Source organism: Gekko japonicus, unplaced genomic scaffold (genome assembly GCF_001447785.1).
Source record: "Gekko japonicus isolate JY-2015 unplaced genomic scaffold, Gekko_japonicus_V1.1 scaffold250, whole genome shotgun sequence".
Lineage (NCBI taxonomy): Eukaryota > Metazoa > Chordata > Lepidosauria > Squamata > Gekkonidae > Gekko > Gekko japonicus.
Genome location: NW_015167538.1, coordinates 1,220,111 through 1,239,402, shown reverse-complemented (window position 1 = coordinate 1,239,402; position 19,292 = coordinate 1,220,111). Strand labels below are relative to the sequence as shown.

The 19,292-nt window shown below is 48.8% G+C and overlaps 1 protein-coding gene across 1 annotated transcript in view; it reads right to left on the bottom strand.

Annotated features, from left to right (window-relative positions):
* Positions 1 to 560: 560 nt before the first annotated feature.
* BAZ1B (bromodomain adjacent to zinc finger domain 1B) overlaps positions 561 to 19,292 on the bottom strand; it is a 32,440-nt gene continuing 13,708 nt past the window's right edge. Inside the window, exons 7-19 of the mRNA XM_015413562.1 lie at positions 17,872 to 19,292; positions 16,797 to 16,935; positions 16,327 to 16,475; positions 15,627 to 15,738; positions 14,244 to 14,342; positions 12,831 to 13,005; positions 11,412 to 11,597; positions 9,714 to 9,861; positions 8,297 to 8,444; positions 7,514 to 7,635; positions 4,482 to 4,636; positions 2,806 to 2,909; positions 561 to 2,070 (exon numbers count right to left, since the gene is read on the bottom strand). The exon at positions 17,872 to 19,292 is cut by the window's right edge and continues 188 nt beyond it. Of these exons, the coding sequence (XP_015269048.1) occupies positions 1,701 to 2,070; positions 2,806 to 2,909; positions 4,482 to 4,636; positions 7,514 to 7,635; positions 8,297 to 8,444; positions 9,714 to 9,861; positions 11,412 to 11,597; positions 12,831 to 13,005; positions 14,244 to 14,342; positions 15,627 to 15,738; positions 16,327 to 16,475; positions 16,797 to 16,935; positions 17,872 to 19,292 (3,328 nt within the window). The 3' untranslated portion in view covers positions 561 to 1,700. The remainder of the gene's footprint in view (positions 2,071 to 2,805; positions 2,910 to 4,481; positions 4,637 to 7,513; positions 7,636 to 8,296; positions 8,445 to 9,713; positions 9,862 to 11,411; positions 11,598 to 12,830; positions 13,006 to 14,243; positions 14,343 to 15,626; positions 15,739 to 16,326; positions 16,476 to 16,796; positions 16,936 to 17,871) is intronic.

Here is a 19,292-nt window from a genome sequence, read left to right as displayed (position 1 = left end):
CCAAGGAGCATGCAGAGGCGCTGGAGCAGACTCCTGCCTGCTTACCAAGTTGCTTCACTGTCTTACAGAGAACTCGTATCCTGGAGACAAACTCAATCAGGAGCAATGATTCCAGCTTGGGGGGGGGACCAGCAAGGCAACCAGGCAGGCAAATAAATCCGCTTCACTTTTATACTTCCAATTTATTACAAGTACAGCCCTTGGCAGTATCCCCACCCCCCTCCCCACCAAACAACAACCTTTTTAAAAAATGTAGTCCAAAAGTTCCACTGTGTAGGAGTTGCCTAAAACATCTGACAAAACAAAAATAAGGGAGGTGGCAGAGAAACAAAAAAGGCATGTTGCTGTTTAGGGACATCAGTGCTGGACCCCCAACCCACCCATGGTGGTGTGGAGGGAAACTGGGAGCAGGCTGTTCTCACCATGGGAATGAGCCAGAAAAGAGACTCAAAAGGAAAGAACCAAATGTTAAAACTGGACCAATCAGCAGCACAGCATGGTGTGTGCTCCAGCCACAGAAGCGGGACTGGCAGGGGCCTTCTGGCCTGGAGAGACGGGGGGGGGGGGGGGGGGGGGGTGCTGCTTTCCCTATCTCCCAGCCCCAGACTTTTTAAAAGGAATTCTTGAAATGGAGAAGGCCCAACGGAAAAACTACAATTAAAGTGGAAACAAGAAAAAGAAATTCTCACTTAGGAGGCACAGCCTGCTAGGAGACCACACCAAGAGCTCCCAGAAACATCACTTCTCCAACCGGGTGATTACAGTGAACCTTCAAACCCTCCCTTGACCAAGATGGGGCGCATGGGGGGTAGGGGGAGAAGAGGTGGGCTAGAAGGGGAATTACTAGAAAAGGAGACAAGAGCAAGTCTACAAAGTGTACAAAGCTGATGGCTTCCCTGGGTCAACTCCAGCTACTCTAAGGGAAAAAAGTGGTTTAGAGAGGGGACCGAATATAAAGCAAACATCCTCATATAAACTGTACAGTACATGTCAAAGCCAAGACAACTGTATCTTACAAGGCATTTGTACAAGGTCACTGCCAGAAACAAGAGTCTTTTAACTACAAAAAGGGATTATAAAGTTACAGAGGGCCACTTTTTGTCTTCCTCCAAACGCTGCAGAGTGGGCGCCACGATCCTTGCTGTGTGTCTGGGCCAGTAGGAGGGGGTGGGAGAAGGAAGGAAAGATCCCCTTGATGTCCGAGAAATAGACAAGCCCCCGCAAATGCTGGTCTCTAACATGATGCTGGTGAAAGGTGATTGCCCTAGACAGGTAAGTGCTTGCCCGTTCAAGGAGGCGGCTTCCTCTCCGAGGGTGGGTGGGGCTATTAAGTCAGACCATCGAGCAGACCGCTCTTGTTCCTCATCACAAAGAGCAGGAGAAGTGGGGGGAGGATGGAGGCAGCTCTGGTGCAAAGGAGGCCCTCCTCTTCTCACACACCAGAGCTGGCTCTGCCCGCCCACAGCCCCCTCTTAGGCTGCTACAAATGTGTGCACGGCTGAGGCAGAACAAAGCCACCCCTTTATCTTGAGGGCTTCAGGAAGTTGCAGAAAAGGTAAGAAGCTAGAGCTAGCCAGGAGGGAAGGAAAAGGGGGCCAGGCTGAGGCTGGACAGCTCCCCACCTGCCTCCTCCCTTTGGGCAGCTGATCCTGCGGCAGCCTGGATGGGCCGGCTCCAACTACGTCCCATCGCTCGGCCCCTCATTTCTTCCTCTTCCGTCCCCTCGAGTATTCTGTCGCCTCCAGCTCGCTGTCCCCTTCGGCCTCGTCTAGTCCCTGGCTGGACTGGGCTGAGGGCCGCTTGCGTTTCCGGCGTGAATACGTGTGGCCGGGCAGATGCTTGTGCAACATGTCTATCAAGCACTGTTCCGTCTTCTCTAGGCAGGAGAGGATGTGGCTGCCATTCTGGTTGTATTGCTCGGCGTTGGCAAAGACCTGTTTGATGTCAGAGAGGAAGTCTTGCACGGACCTGTAGCTGCCGCATGAACATTTACTTTGCATGGTCTGGAAGTCCATGGGGCTGCTGATCACATCAAAATAATCTTCTGCTTCTTCTGTGGTCACCGGCTCCCTGTCGAGCAATGCCACTTTGTTAGTAGACAAACAAACAGGAAAGAAAGTTGCGAAAAGAAGATACTGGGCCAACCTTGTTAGAGGCAGCTGGGCATGGCACATGTTGGCGGAACTACCAGCCTTCTGTCCCTGCCCTCCAGATTTGGCACACGCCCCCCCCCCCCCCCCCCCCCCCGCCAGCACTGAGCCACAGAGGGGCCTGAGAGGCACAGGGCCAGCAAATAATCTGCTGGTGACGGTTTCTACCCAGAAAATTGGGACCTCAGGCATACACTGGTGGGCACTTGAACACTGATTGAGTGGGTAGGAATCACTTACAGACTCCGGCCAGAAGTGACTAGAGGAAGGTTAGTCATGTGGTAAGAATCAGGATGTGTCAGATTTAGCAATGTGATGTTCACTTTGTGGTTACCTGCAGTTGTCGTTCTTTTAACACAGAGAATTGGCAACTCTATCCAAAGCTGGCCACTGAAGCGCAGTGTGAATCACTAACCCAGAATAAATTGCATGCCACCTTAAGAACGCTTTTGCCCCCCTACGAGGAACTGTGGTCTCGAGGAGCAGCCCCTCCCCTCCAACTGCTTGGTAACACACGGGGAGAGGTACAAAGAGCAAGGAGGCAGAAGGGTAACCCGCTCCTCCTGTACCCTCCAAGCCAGGTGGCAGGATTGGGGAGGGGAGGGTGGGATTCCGTGCCAGTCTAAGCAGCTGCCCGTGTCTCTCAAAACCTCACCTGAAAGGCCAGCTGAAGCGATACTTGATAAGTTTGGTGAGGATTTCCTCACACTTCTGCAGCTCCAGGGTCTGCCGGCGTGACAACTTTTTTGTCTGAAGCACCTGGGACAAAGAACCTTGTGTCAGAAGAAGTGGGAGAGGGACCCGCCAGCCCACATCCCTCTGCAATCAACGGGGAGCCCTGATCAGCACATGCCAGGCACCTGCCATGCAGCCCCTGAGCGCGGAATAGCAGGTGTATCCGGGATGGGGGGAGGGGAGGAATTACTTTTGGAAGTCTCCCGTTCAGGAGCAGGTGGGGCAGGGAGACATGATACCATTGTACAAAGTGGGGCTTAGGACTTCCAAGGCCCGCCACTCTCCCAGCAATCAGTGTAAAACAAAACGAGCGCTGCAGGAGCTTTGATGGGGCAGCCAAGGAACGCCCCGGCAGCTTGGATTTCAGGCCAGGAGCCACCGGCATAGCTTTTACAGGCAGCCCAGCCCCTCTCCAGGGCGCAGCAGGATTCTTCAAAGAGCTTCAAAAGCGGCCAAGGGATCAATGATGGCAAACGGGACAGGAAAATTGCAGCACGCCCACCAGCAGACGGCGCGTGGCAGGAGAGGCAAGCAGCCTGCTCCGTTCAAGGGACTGGGGCAGCAGCGTTTCTAATGCCGCCACGCTGGAGGAATGCAAACAGGGGCCCACAGCCTGCAAACCCCTGTGTGCACCAATGGATTGGTACAGAGCAAGATCCCTCTGGTGTGTCTTCTGGGCAAGCTCACGTCTTCACTGGGGATAGGAAGCGACAGGCAGACGAGAGCCTAAGGCCAATGCAAGAATACAAAGACCTTCCAACACCTCTTGATTAGTTAAAAAGGACACATTTTTGGTCTTCAGGCTTAATACAAGGAAAGTAGCAGGCACAACCCAGAATCACGTCCATAATCGTGCTACAACCCTTGAGACAAGGGCATGTACAAGCATTCTGTGGCTCGTTTTTGCAGTGCCCATTTGACCCAAGATGGGGGGGGGAGCGTGACCGCATGATCCCAATTGCTCAAACACTGAAGTGCCGTGAAATCGAGGATGGCATGTAGCCAAGGAAGAATTACTCAATATACCCCCCCCCCCCCAGTCTTCAGGCTGGCTGGCACATCTGCCCCAAGAGTTCCCCTCCTCTGCAGCATGGCTGGCAGGGAGAAGCCGTCTCCGACTCAGGCCGCTAGTCCCTCCAGCTCTCCAAGAGACTGCTCTGGAGGGAGGGGAGCAATTTTTGATTCGAAGGCCAAGTGCTTTTATTTTTAAGATGACATGTGAAATGCAAACCAGTTGAATTATGTCCTGGATGCTGGGGAGGGGCCACAGGGGCAACAAGTGTCCAGGGAGGCTACCTTGGAAGGTTTGTGGCGCTTTGCATTGCTGGCATGCCAACACCCCAACATGCCCCGCCTCTTGCCACAGACACATGGCTGCTATTTAAAAGCTTTTAACAAGTTTCAGGCGGCCTGCTAATGGGGGGGGGGGGGAGAGGAGCAGGACTCTGCTAGAGAGGGATGCCTGGCATAGTTGTGCTACACAACTCAGCACAATACACAGGGAGCTTCTTTGCGCGGGGTTGGGAGGGAAGCAGAGAGACACCTGTTCTGCTTGGAACTCCTGGAAATACTATCTTGGAGCCTTGCAGCTCTTACCAGCTCATCAATGTCTACTTCGCCAACAGGTGCGGCCCGCTGCCGGGATCCTCGGGTGGCATGCAGTGCCCGCCTCTTCCCTTGATGTTGGCCTCGCCTTAAAGGGTCTGCCGCTGTGCCACCCTGCCTCCCCTTGGCTGCTTTCCGGGGTCTCACTGCAAGGCCAAGAAAGCATTCAATAAGAGTTGAGACAAAAGGAAGAGGATGAGGAGACATCTGGGAAACCACCATCCCCATACTCTTCAAGAGGGTCTCCAAGTCATTCACTAACCCAAAGATGCAGCTGTTCAAAGTCCTCCGAACAGGGGAGTCACTGAAGGCCATGCATGCCATGACTAAGGCTTCATCTCTCACATCAGGATATGACAGCATCACATTCCTTTTAATTAACTGCCAATTGCCAAAACCCTTTTTACACCAAACACCTTTTTACACTACACACCATTTTCTCAGGACTGTTCCTTTTCCCCTTTGTGTCTGCACATCCCGACTCAGTTAGGATGGCTCGTTTAGTAAGACAGGATTCTTTCTGGCTCTTCTACTGTATGGCAGAAAAGTCACCTAAGCAGGCTGCAGTTTTGTATGCCCCTTTGAGCACAGCCATGTCCAAGACACCAACTTCCCCACTTCCTCTGGGGTGGAGCAGGACGTCGGCTTTTACTCATGCCACAGCACATGCCAAATGACCGGCACGCCAACATTCTTGACAAGAACCCTTAGGATCAGCAGAGCACGAGGACTAAATGCAACTCCATCAAACAGAAGATTTCTCCACAATGACCTTCCCTAATTAAATGCCTCATAAAGCTGGGACTTGGGTTAAGGTCTTATTTTTAGTGACAGGGGCCCTCCCGGCCTTGGGGCCTGGCCAGGCCAGCAGGAAGGAGCCTGAACAAACTTCAAAAGCGGACATAAATACCCTACAATACAAGCTCCCTTCTGAGATTGGAAAGGGCTCCACATCAGTCTGGACAGCAGATATAAACAGAATCATAAACACTGGCAGGTTCTGAATTGCAGCCAACAAGCTGTTAAGTGGGACAGTGTTGACTTTGAACAGAAGAGGCCCTGGATTCAAATCCTACTGTCACAATGACTGTGCATCTTTGGACGAATGATTTCCCCAAACTAGGAAATAACTAAGCTACCTGCACAGCTGTTACACAGGAATAAGGACTCTAAAATGTGCTACTGTGGAACAAAATTCAACAAATAAACTCAGAACTGGCTGGAACGAGTCATAGCCAAAAGCTGTAGCACTTAAAGCAGCAAAAAGATGTATCTGGAATGCATATGGAGGTGCCCGGTCAGCGTACTGTTTTGCCACCACACTCCCAACACCATTTTTGGAGATGAAGCAATCACAACTGCAGACAATCTGGCAGAGCTCAAAACAGCACACCCCCTTTTTTTCCTTGTGAAGAAGCATTCCAGCCAGAAAAAAACAACATGCCCAGGGGAGGGGAGGTGACAACACAACAGGAATGTAATGAAGGTTATCTAGCCATGCTCTCCAACTGAAGAGCGCTGCAACTGACAAGCAAAACAAGACACATCAGAGAATCCACAATGACCACAACCTACGAAACTCGGTGAACACTTTACGTGCATCTGAAGCTTCCTCATACCAAGCCAGCCCCTGCACCAATCTAGCTCAGTACCATCCATACTAACTGGCAGTGGCTCTTCTAGGCCTCAGCAGAGTCTTTCCCATCACCTGCCACCTGAAAGCCTTTGACTGGAGATTCCCAGAGAATGAACCTGGAAGCTGCTGCATCTAAAGCATATGCTCCATGACGGAGACACAGTGCCTGTCTTAGCACCAAAGTTTGCTCAGTACTGATCAGGGGCTTTTAAAACTGAACTGGATGAAGACCCCCAGTAGAGGTAGGGTGGGAGGGGATAGAGAAGGAAATGCTAAATGAGAAGGCATCATAAAATAAGAGAGATCAGACGTAACAGCAAGAATTATGGCTACCAGATTTAGCTTAGGGATCCTGCGGAACAATGTTACCAACTAAACCCTCAGTTGCAAGGGAAAAAGAAAAGGGAGGATTTTGTTTCACTGTTTAAAGACTGCAGTAGCTCTAAAGGACAACACATGCTCCCATAAAGTGATCTACACAGGTACACTGCTTTAGTTTCCACTCCCACCCATCAGCTCTTTGTTGTTTGTCAGTTGTTCCAAAAGATTTTGGTCAGCTGTGTTAATACCCAAGCCTCGGGTGGTTAGGACGATGGCTCCCTCCTTGTTTTCGCAGATAGACAACAACTACAAACATCACTGATCCTCTTGGGCTCTTCCAACATCACAGCAATCTGGCAGATGCAAACTTATCAGTGGGTGGATTTAGGAGGCTCTTTCAGAAGCCTGTGGGTGCCAGTCACCGGATTTTTATTCCAGCCACAGACAGGGCAGTCTGCAAGAACGGATAGCATAGCAGGGACATCTCATTTACAGAAAAATCCCTCAATCCAAGAACAATTTGTGGCGCATTCTCTGCTCACCCATGCTCTCAAGCACTTTCTCCCCCAGGGCTACTCTAATTTCTTTTTTTAAAGCCCAGTTAGCAGTGTACATTTTTTAAGTGGAAAACCCCCCCCCCCCCCCGTCACAAGCACTGCAGCATGAACACACTTAGCCTTGCTGCTAAAGCCAAGTGATCCCAGGGGAAGAGAACTCGATTCAGCTGTGGTGAAGCATCCAGGGACGTGAGGAGGAGGGGCTTGAAAGACTAGGAAGGGGTTGGAGGAGGATACGGGGCCCAGTGCTGACCACATCCCACCAGACAGACCCACTTGCCCTTCTTCCGAAGGAGGGCAATGCCCGATTCACAAGCTGCCCATGTACACAGAAACATGGCTACCGACTACGGAAAGACCCACCAGGGGGCAGTGGGTACCAAGCAGCAGCCCCTGCATCCAGGGCTGTCCAGCACACCATTCACACATTGGGGGGGGGGGGGCCTAGTTTGCTCTTAAGCAATACCACGGTTGGGCTGCAAGCTCACTGGTCGTGGCCAAGGACTTACATTTTGGCCCGGCAACTTCATAGTCTTCCTCTTCTTCTTCCTCTCCTTCGTCATCCTCCTCTTCCTCAGTTTCTTCTTCGCCAGCTTCGCTCTCTTCTTCTACTGAGTCTTCTGCATAGTTTCTACAGTAAGGTGCAACAACAGTCAGTCTCTCTCTCTCTCTCTCTCTGCCTTCCAGGATTTCAGACTCCTAGACAGGCTTCCCCCTCCCCTTTCTATGTTACATTAGTGTGGACATGGATCAGCTAATATGTTCAACTGTGAGGCACTGCTTCGAAGCACATGCTCGCTGTGTGAACAAAAGTCCAGTATGGCTTAATGGTAAGTGTCAGACGAACACCAGGGAGACCCAGGGGTCAAAGCGTCACTCTGCCATAAAGCTCACTGAATGACCTTTGCCAGCCACTCTCCTCACTTAACTTAGTTCAAAGGATTATTGTGAGACTAAAGGAAGTGGGAGGAGAACTATGTATACCCAAAAGGCTCTGAGCTCCCTGAAGGAAGGCTGGAATAAATATATAGTTGACCCTTCATCTCTGTATTCTAGCTACAGCCCATCATCTGCATTGCACACAGAAACCTGGCTGGCAGAAATGCCACGTAACCAGGGTTTTATGCACACAAAAGTTCCCCACCTCTTCAATCTTCCTCCTCCTGAGGACCCCACTCATGGGACAGCTCATACTGGCAGTCTGTAAAGCACTGCAAGCCTGGTGCACAGGGCAGAGCTATTGAGGACACAGGCAAAAAAGTAACTCCCAAGCAAAAAGGCGTTCCCCTCACCTGCCCCTGGAACTGCGCCTGGCAACAGAAGGCTGGCAAGCAGGGCACTGCCACTCGCCCTCCGGGATCTCATACAGGGCTGGCCTCAGGCAGAAGAGATGGAAGGCTTTGTTGCACTCATCGCACAAAATGAGCTTGTCGTCCTCACCTGGAAGAGCAGGAGAGAGACAGAGAGAGAAAAAAATGAATGTCGCAACACAATGAGAAGCAGGTAACTAAAACTTAGCCAGCATGAGAAGAGTGGTCTTAGCCAGGAGCGCCCTGTGTCTCAAATAAGAACTCAAGAGAAGCCAATGTTGGATCGAGCCAATGGACCATCCAGTCCAACTCTCTGTATCACACAGTGGCCAAAAATAAAGGTAAAGGCCGAAGAGCCAGCGCTGTCCAAAGACATTTCCGTGTTCATGTGGCCGGCATGACTAAACGCTGTGGCGCACGGGAAAAAAATACCAGGTGCCAAACGGAAAACTCTCCAAACGGCCAAGGGCCACTTTGGAAGAACTGGGGGGGGGGGGAGTGCGAGCGCACTCTGGCCTCCATTCTTGCAACAGGAAGTAGCTGCCATGTCTGATGCTTCATCATGCCTGCTCCAAAAATCAAAGCCTGGCTGGGTCCCAAGTAATTCAGGAGAAGGACTGGAGAAGAAATAAATTTTGATGCTAGCATCTTAGGGCATGTTTTCACCTCAAGCAGAACAAAGGATATTGAAGACTTGGCTCTTGCTGCCTGTTTTTTCATCCTTTTATTCTGCCTGTCCAGGTGTCCTCACCCTGAAATCCTACCTTCTTCACAAGGCCTTGTTAATAGGACCACACTGCCTTCCTGGTTCTTTTCCTAACTGTTTTATACCATAAGCCAACTGGGCATTACCAGGGACAGGAGCTGCACTCACCCAATAGCAAATACAGGAGAGTTATATCCAAAAGAGGCACGGAGCACTGCTTTTATTCTTTACTGTGCGTTTTGAATGGCAAACTCTTTCAAGAGAGAGTACAAGTACCCAGGGAGAAAGCTTAAGCCAACCAAAGGAAGGAAAAAGATGCTCCAGGGGTTATTTGCAGACTGTTCTGAGGACCCAAATATTTATGAAAATGTGCATTTAACAAGGCTGAACGCAGCCAAGGGAGGCTCGCCACAGCCTCTCCCGGAATGGCAACGCAAAACCAATATGGAGGTGAGCAAAACCTCAACCACATGCATCAGACTCTCCCCACCTGGCAAGACAGGTATCCAAAAGCTCCCCTTTAAAAAGTGCTACTGTCGCCAGCATCTTGTTTGCCTTGCACTCTGTGTGAAGACAGTACTGCGGTACCCAATTGCCATGTCTTTGGGGGACATGGCTTCCTCAGAAAGCAGGGGGTGGCCCGTCTGGTTCGTCATCAGTGGCCATTCTTCCCCAGTCCCCCACAATACATACCCTTCTTTCGACACACTTTGCATCGGGCATTCTCCGCCGACATGTCCCACTTGATGCAGGCGTCCAGCATGCCAAGCAACACGTGGACCCGCGAGAAGGTCTGTGCCTCACGGATTGCAATCTTCCACTTCTCCACAGCTGAAGCAACCTGGGGGCAGAGCAAGCAGCTTAGGCCAAGACTCTGAAGGACTTGGGAGGCATTTGGCACCCCTTCCCCCAGGGCTCTCGACAGCTGTAGCTCCGGCGACAGCAAAAATTTCTTTCCCCTCCACAGCATCCGAGGCCCACAGCTCTTGCTCAATGTACTATGAACGGCCAAGCCTGAAACAGCTACATTCTTGACTTTGAAATCCAAACCGAATGCCGAATGCTTGTCCGTCAAGGAAAACAAACAGCAGAACTTTAGCTCTGTTAATTGTAGGGACAGCTGGGGAGGCAAAGTTCAGGTCACAAAACCCTGGAACAGCCCAAGCTGCCCTCTAGTGGCAGCTTGGAAGAACTAGCCTTGATTGCGCAGTTGGGCAGGAATCATCTGATCATGCTGATCTCAGCATCAACCATAAAAGAGGTTCCCTGACCAGCTATGCTGATGACCTACAAGTAGCTTCGGCAGTTCTAGGCACAAGGGCCACAATAACGGGATCCACTTTTTGCTTACAAAATGCACAATCTAAACTCTGGCTAAATTGGGAGGGGGAAGAGAGAAGAGAAAACCTATCTACAGTCACAGTGGGCTCATTGCACAGACACCTTTTGCTGTACCAACAAGGAAACGATGGTGCTCAGTTGAATTCCTCCTACCCAAGGCAAGGGAAGCTTTAGAGGGAACAGATGAACTCTGCTGTTAACAGCAGTTCAGGAGCCAAACTAAACCCTGGATTTCTGCAGAGTTGCACATTCCCCTCCCACTGACTCTGAGGAAGTGCAGTGTAAACGGGACGCCTAGGAAAACAAGCCTTCACTCCAGTCTAGAATTCCCTCCTGGTGGCTCGCTGGTGCAGTACCTGAAAGCAGAAGGCAGCCAAGGCAGTGGAAAATTGTGGTAGCTCACCAGGCACTCTGCTTTCTGCTGAATGCTCGGAGTGTTTCCTCAAACATACCAATTTTCCAAGGAGCTGCTTGTGGAGTTTTGCTCTTAATACACTTGGGCCAAGATAAACCTGCAGAAGCTGTTGGCAGGTTTTGCTCCCCTATATTGGGGGAAAGCATCCTGCTTCCCAAGCACTACAAAGAAAGCATTTGCTTCCCTTCAGCTTCTCCTATAAAGAAAGAAAGAAAAGAGCAAGGCCTGGCTGAAATGCCAGCAAGATGCCTGCTCAGGATGCCAGGGAATTAGAAATGGGGCCATTTCACAGGGTGTTCCCAAAAGCTCAGTAAAAAAAAAAAAACCCCCCCCCCCCCCAATCTTTGGGCACCCTCTGCTCCTCCTCTCCCCTACTGGTCTGAAGACAACCAACAGGAGGGCCCAACAGTCAAAGGAGCTTCCAGGAAGGAGGGAAGTGACAGACAACTTCATGCACTGAGTCAGTCCTGTGTTTTTATTCCTAGCAAAAGCTCACTGTCAGTTTTTGGTGTGTTTTTTTAGAAGTGTTTTTCTTTTCAAAAAACTCGGCTTAAGAGTGGGATGATGGCTGCCCCCCCCCCCCCCCCCGGAGGGGAAAAAACAGCAGGCTGCAGCTTATCATTACTGATCCAGACCTTGGCTTCTTCCGCCACTTTCTTCTCCTCGTCAACCTCCTCAGCCTTGGAAACGGAGTCTTCTCCTTGATGCTTCCTCCTCTTCTGTTTGGGTGCCATGAAGCCTTGCAAGAACTTCTTAATGACGCTGGCCTGGAGGTCAATCACACACTCCCCAAAGTCCTTCAGATTGTCCAATGCGCAAACCTGATCAAAAAGCATAAATACGCTCTTTTCTCTTTCCATCATGTTGAAGGACTCACAATTCTCAACAGGCCCTACACAAAACAGCTCCATTTCATTTTGCAACTGGCAGAAAGGGAGACTCTGCCTACAACTCAGGGAAGTCAGGGCTATAGTCTCCCAGCTCCGAGTCCATGCATCATGCCCTCTGTTGTTGAAGAGGACTACAGAAATTCTAGCCCTCCATTGGCTCATCAGGGTTTCAGTTCAAGGTATCTGCTGTTAATGCTCGCTGCCCCGTGGCCAGCAGCTGTTCCTGCACATCCGCTCTGGCTGCCAGAAGCTCCCTGGAGCATTCTGCAGCTCTTTGAGGGGCGTTTCCCCTTTGCTACTAGAAGCACCTGGGCCCAGAGCTTTTGAGTCCACAAGAAAATGCAGCAAGAGCCTTCAGGACTCAACGACTTGATCAGACAGATGTTAGGAGCCCTCTGTCTTTAAAGATCAAGAATAATACTAGTCAAAGTATAAGGAATTGCTTGAAACCAGCAGGGAAGTAATACATCTGGATGTCAATGGCTGAGGCATTCCGGATCCAAAGTATAGTCCAAGCAACACTTTCCCTGCCCCAACTCCCCAGGGAAGTAGTGCAGCTGCTTTCACAGGGTAGAGAACATATGAAGTTGCCTTCTACAGAGTCAGGCCACTGGACCATCTAGCTCAGCACTGTCCAATGAATGCTCCCTCTAAGTTGTGGAGACTTGTGAGCAAAAATTCTACTTTGTGAGCTGCTGGCATTGAAGCTGTGAGCGAGCAATCTGGCTACTGCATAAATTAGTTTGCTCTGGAGCCATCCTTCCTGAGCCTAGACAAAAATGTGTGAGCCAGAGGCTAAAAAACTGTGACCTATCTTACACTAACTCAGCTTAGAGGGAACACTGCCAGCAGTGGTTATTTATTTACTTCATTTATACCCTGCTTTCCTCCCCAATGGGGACACAGAATAGCTTACATCGTTTGCCCCTCAGAACCGCTCTGTGAGGGAGGTCAAGCGGAGAATGGGACTTGCCCAAGGTCACCCAGACCCTAGTTCAAGACTCTTAACCAATATACCACACTGGTTCTGCCAGAGAAAGATCTTTCCCCAATGCCAAGCCATGCCCCCCCACCCTCAAAAAAGGTAACAGGCGATCAAGGAGACATGTATGAATGAAAGTTTGTGCGATCCCCCACCCATCCCCACTGCTTGCTTGTTTTTACCCTGGCTTCGAACTCAGCCTCACTGACGTATCCCAGGCCCCCCTTCTGCAGTCGTGTAGCAACCTCAATGAGGTCACTGCGCAGGAAATTCAGCAATTCCTGGTTGCCATCACAGGACTTCAAGCCAAGGTTCTGCTTCCGAGCCAAGTGCATGGAATGCGCGATGTCTTGATACCTGAGAGGACGAGACAGACCAAAGATCCTGATTGGGTCTCATGAACCAAGTGATACCTTTTGAGTATTATTAAGACCTAAGCACTCTAATTCACTAGCCAACCTTTCAGAATATGGATCTTTTGAACTGAACACTTATATTTTGATAGCTGGCAGTTACAGAGAGTCAATGGGCCAAGTCCACATGAGTGGAGCGAGTGCAGCACCGGAAGGCATTACAGGCTGACCAGGCTTTGAAAAACTGAATGGCAGTGCTATGAAATCCTAGATGATTTTTCAGTGGTAATACCCAGAAGTATTTCGGGTCTTTTTCTTTTTTAAATGCAACTATATATGTTCATAAAAAGAATGGGTTTTGGGGTTTTTTTGACAGTTGTAAGGCTACTGCGAGGCTGTCAATAATCTCACCCTATCCACAAATATCTGGCCAAGATATCAAAGATGAGACCACCTATTTTCTTATCGAAAATGCACACTGAAGTAATATTGGCAAAGCCACACAGACAGGACTAGAAGTAAGACCCCCACCAAAAAAAACCTGGAAAAATTTGGGCATGGGGGAACATGCAAGGTTGTCCCTGTGATTACTGACGACATTTTTCCAAAATTGGTGATTTCTATGTATACTGTAGACATATATATATTTCCAAGAATACCTAATGTACATAATTCTGGCAACAATATGCTATAATGTAAGAAAATGTATTAGAACTTCAATGTTTTCAATGTTATAAAGTTAAACTTGATAGCCAAATATTATGCTAATGCTACCTACTATGACTGTAGGAAACTTTGTATGCAAGTAATTTGCATATTTGCAGCTTTCACTGCCAAAAAAAAACAAAGGGATTTCTATTTTAAATTCTGTAAATATTTTAATTAACACAATTTCACTTGTTAAAGCATCAATGATGCATTTTATGTTGTTAAAGCAGTAAAATAAGTTTCACAGGAAAGTATCACATACATTTCAATTTCCCCTCAAATTCATTTTCCCCCCTGAGAAAACAAGAAAAATTTGTTTTGTCTCCATGGCTTCAAAATTTCCAGAAAGTTTACATCTCTACACAAGACACACAAATATACCTGACCGCCTAGGAGAAATACTCTTCCCACTCTTGCAAAGAGTACACACAAGCACCACATCATTTGAGAAGCCCTCGCCTCTTAAAAGTTAAGGAAAGCTCAATGTTGGTGGTTTCCTACAATGGGCTACACAAAAGCAGACAATATCCCCACCTTTTCTGCAGCCGTTCTTTCAACTGGCTTTCTCTGATACCCTGTGGATGCAAGCAATCAAGGAGCTCATCCAGTTCTTTCTGGGTGTCGCAGAGAAACCTGGAGATGAAATCAATGCCAGTGTCAGAAGCAATAAAAACCCATCGACAAAGAGGCAGGCAAGCTGGCATTAGAACCAGTCTACAGGTAGCCATGACAAGTCTTATGAGCTCAATTAGAAGAAAGGTTGTTTCAAAATCCCACCTCATGGACACGTGCAAGCAAAAGATCACAGAGCTATCACCTTATGTCTCAGCATATTGCTCACGCCTAGCACTCGAACAAATTTGCAATGTGCCAAATTGCTCTTTTGTTTAGGCATACTTAAAACCATATAAATTGTTTTAATCAACTAAGCTGGGGCAGGGGGAACAATTACGATTTCTAAGCAGTTCTGGATCCAGCAGCTGGGTCATGACTTCTCATGCAAGCATTATTGCTGGTAACTGCCCCCTGCTGGTGGAGAAGTATAAGAGCACAGCAATCTAAAAGTGGAACCGCTCAGATGGAGAGAAAGACTTAGGCCCTTCAAGGGAAGGGCTCCACATTAAAAGAAAAAGCCTGAATTTTGGTAGAAATGTTACATTTAATCAGAGTACAAGAGTTCAGCTAGATAAAGCAGTTCACCCAGAACATTACTAAATATAGCTAGGAAATATCAATAGTTTATAGCCTAGCAGTAACTAGATCAAACCAAGCCAAGTGAGAGATTAAACAGCCCAAATTGTACTATTAAGAGTCACATGCACGAAAAATTAACACCTCCATAAACAGTACCAGTGGCACCAGTTTGTCTATTTCATCAGATGACGGATGAGACACAGGATGCATATAGGAAAGGATCAGTGCAACTCTCAAGCCGTCACTGACAACAGCATCTTGAAAAGGTTAACCCCACTCTAAGTCACTATTTAGCAGCACTGGTGTGCCAGAAGCATGAACTGGGGAAGATGATGGGGGGCAACACGCCACAGCAAACATCAGCAGAAGGATGCACTCAAGATCTGCCATTTCAGCAGCTGAGAACGGTTTCTGAAAGCAGTTGGAAGGTGACTTCAGAAGCATAGTGGCATGGTCCCATCCCCCACACACACATAAAAAACCCACCAACAAGCAGCATACACAAAAACAAAGCATCTCCCAAACCTAGGTGGGCTGCTTTTCAGACCTGCTTCGCTTGTGTGAAAGAGAGCTTTCTAATATTATGCCCAGAAAGGAATTCAAATAACTCCCCACTTTTCATTTGTCATACTATGTCCAGATGTCTCAAATACAACTGCCACCAATTTGAGATGACAGTATTCCCTGTGGCAAACATTCTTGCCAGCAGTCACAAGAGCTTACCATAGGTTCTGTCCTTGCTTGGGGATGGTAGTCTCGATGGGAACTTCTGGGACATGCATGGCCCCCTGTGGAACATTCAATACACTGCCTTCTACCAAGGACTCCTGCATATCTGTAAACACCAAATACAAAAAGCTAAGAGGCAGCCCCATCCAAAGAGCCTCTACTACGTGTTACCATTTCAGAGGCAAGTCAAAACCTAGCTATAGTGGCCTGAAAAATTCAAGGCAGTCTGCAGTCAGCAAGCCAGTAGTCTGCCATATAGTTTGATCCCATCTCCCAAAGAAAAGAGCCAGAGTCACTATTTCACTACAGACGCTGGCCACGATTTTGGAATAGACTCTTACATACAAGACACATCACTGCTTCTGCGCTGCCACAGTATCAGTAAAGATTTACACAGAGGAAACTGTCAAATGCAGACATATGGCTTACTTATAATGTTAATTTGGATTAAACAAAACCTGGGATCCAGGCTATAAACAAATATTGTTCACTCTGGAAAGACAGCCAAGTTTTGAACTTCCCAGGACACTGACTGTATCAGACTTCCATGAAACATATCCGTAGGCGGTTAAAATTTTGAGCTTTAACATTCCACTTTATTTTTGTTGCTAAGAGATTCTGTCACTGGCATTCACAATACAATGCTGATACTCAGCTACTTGCCCAAAACATCAAGAAACATGCTCCAACTTACCTTGTTGGTAATCATCATCTTCCTCATCTTCATCCCCCTCTTCCTCCTCCTCCTCCACAGAGGGAGGTGTGAAACTATAGTCTATACCATCATGTACCCAACCTTTCTCTATGAATAAACCAGGAACCTCATCAGAGAAAAGCCAGTACCTAGAAGAAACCACACGTCAGATATCAGAGAAGCTAAAACCAATCCCCCATCCCCCCGACAAGTGCCCAATTGCTATGGTGGCAATTTTGGGGGGAAGATGCAGATGGGTCACGGGACCTTGTTGCTACCCTAGAGGAGGCTCCCTAGACCAGAGAGAAATCCAATGGCATACCTAGACAGTCCTACAAAGGACAATGTCCCTTGGTATAGCCAGAAAGGACCTACTACCAGCCACAAAGCAATTTACATGCAGACCTAGTTGCCACCCATCTTTGAAAGCATAGTGCCCCCCCCCCCACAGCCACTGCCCTCTTTTGTACCTGTTGTGGTTACGGTCTGTGCCTATTGGCGTCCTGCGCATGACCAGCTTGGCTTTGGCGATGCCATCCTGAAAAGCCTTCTCAGCTGCAGCTTTATGCTTGCGGATTCTCTCTTCTTCTGCTTCTTTTTCAAGTTTTACTGATGGGGAGTGGAAAAAAGTTGTTAGCTCCCCTTCCTTTAGGTAAGATCAGTATTATTGTAGCTTAACGCTAAGAGTTAGCTGACAGGCTACTACACAGCAGGATTCTCTCTCATTTTAGGCTGCTTCATGTTTTGTTTTTATGGTTTTTATATTAGTAATTTTTTATTATATTTTTATTTTGCAAGCCACCTCAAGGGTTTATATGGTGCCTCTTCAGAGTCCTGCTAGAGGCAGCTCACAAAATAAAGAGAACACAGTAAGATCACAGAAGCAATGCAACACCCACATTACTTTCAGAGGGGGATGCTGACCACATAAGTTAGGGCCGGTTTGCACATGCATGTTCCACGTTGGTCAAAAAGCATCCATCACCAATCACAAAAGTAATCTCAGTTCTGTTCAAACAATCCTTTTCAATAGAATCCATTCACACATTCACCTGCTGGACAACGAGCAATGTACCAACATGTGTGAAGCAGGCTTAGACTGGTATTTCCTTTATGCACATTTGCACTCCCTTGCAAATCAGACACAGGGTAGGTATCTCTCCTCACCCTTTCAATGCTTAGTCATGGGTAGAGTGGGGATTGGCAATTAGGCCATCCTGAAAATCAAGACAGATTGACAACAAGCAGTACGATAGCACTGACCGTATCCAAACTTGTGACAGTGCAGCATTCCCTGCTGGAAGGGTTTCTATGGTCAATACACTTAAGGGGAACATCTGGTTACACAGCTCACAGCTGCCTGTTCCTGTGCCGAAACAGCACCAAGGCTCCCCCCAGAGCAATTGCCACTGGGACAGATTCTACCCTCCCACCCCGCTTTCCTCTATGGCACTGCAGAACCTGACAATCTAGGCCTGGCGGTAATGGAGTATGTGCCTCTTTCTGCTGCAGCTATCCTGGATCTTACACACCCCACTTAACTACCTTTCATCTGAATCTCCTGCTGCTCCTTCTCTTTCTTGGCCTGGATGGCCAGCAGCCTCCTGCTCTTTACAGCACTGATCATGTCCTCAGCTTCTATCTCTGCCCGCTGCTCCGCCTTGACTGCTTTCTCCACCTCGACTTTCTTCTTCTCCCCCTTGCCCAGGCCATTCTCCTCCTTGCCATTCTCCTTGTTCTTGGCCACCATCTCCTTCCGCTTCTGCTTTTCTGCCCTCTTCTTGTCGTTCTCCTCTTTCAGCATCGCCAGCCGCTCTTTCCACAGCTCGGCTGACATCTGCTGCTTTGCTTCCACATGATCCTGCACGGAGTAGGTCATTAGGATCCGGTGACAGAGCGCAGCCAGGATCTGCAGCTTCTCCTCTGAGGTCAGGTCAAAAAATTCTGAGGTCTCCAGTTTTTCCAAGAACTCATCCTGCACTTCGTTGTCCTCAAAGGCTGCCAGGTCTTTGTTCTCCTCCGCAAGCTCTGAAGCAACACTTTCCTCCTGCACGTCTGACTTACGGAGACAAAGACGGACCAGCTCGGAAACTGAATGCAAAGTCAGGGGGATTTCCGACAGCTTCATCCCCAGTTCACGGTAGTCTTCCGCAATCTCGTCTTGCAGAAGGGTCTGCAACAGAATGACCAGAATTCTGTTCAAGTACAGAAATCCTCCCTTCTCTGCACAAAGAGCTTCCATGAGAGAGACTGCAGTAATAGGGTACTGAGCATCTGGCAGCAGGAGCCCTGAATAGCAGCTGAGGAATTCCACAACCATGGCCACATCCCCAAAGAGGGTGTTGGGAAGGCCTTCTGGGGTATCCACCAGTTTAAAGGTAGGCAGGTTCTTCCCTTTGAGGTCCTGGTCTTCGTATCGCTTCTGCTTCTCCAGCTTCTCCATCATCTCCCTCTCCCGCCGTTCTTTGGCTCGCTCCTTCAGCTTCTCCTTCAGTTTCTCCCGCTTCTTCTTCATGTATTCCTTCCGCTGCTCCTCAGTCATGGAGGCCCACTTTTTCCTGTGCTCCAGCAGTTCATAGCGCTTTTGCACAATACCCCGCAGCTCCTCAGGAAGTCGGGCACGATCCTCACTGGAGAGCAGCCGGGCAGTCTTGGAAATGATGCAGGAAAGGGCACTTTTCTTGTCCTCACGGTCTTTGTTCTCCTTGTAGTAGGCAATGAGGTGGAGTGCTGCCGGTGGGAGGTGCTTTGGGGGTTTACTGGAGGATCTGGGAGCTCCCCCCGAACTCCTTGGTGCTCTTGATACCTTGGGGGTGCCCTTTGCCATGTCCAGCAATGTCATCTGTTTCATTTTCATCTTGGGGTCCTTCTTGGGGGATCTGGACTTCCCTGAAGACTTCTGTCCATTTAATAGCTTTTTGTTTCTCTGCTTTGGGTCCAAGGACTTCCCCAGCCGCTTCCTGCTG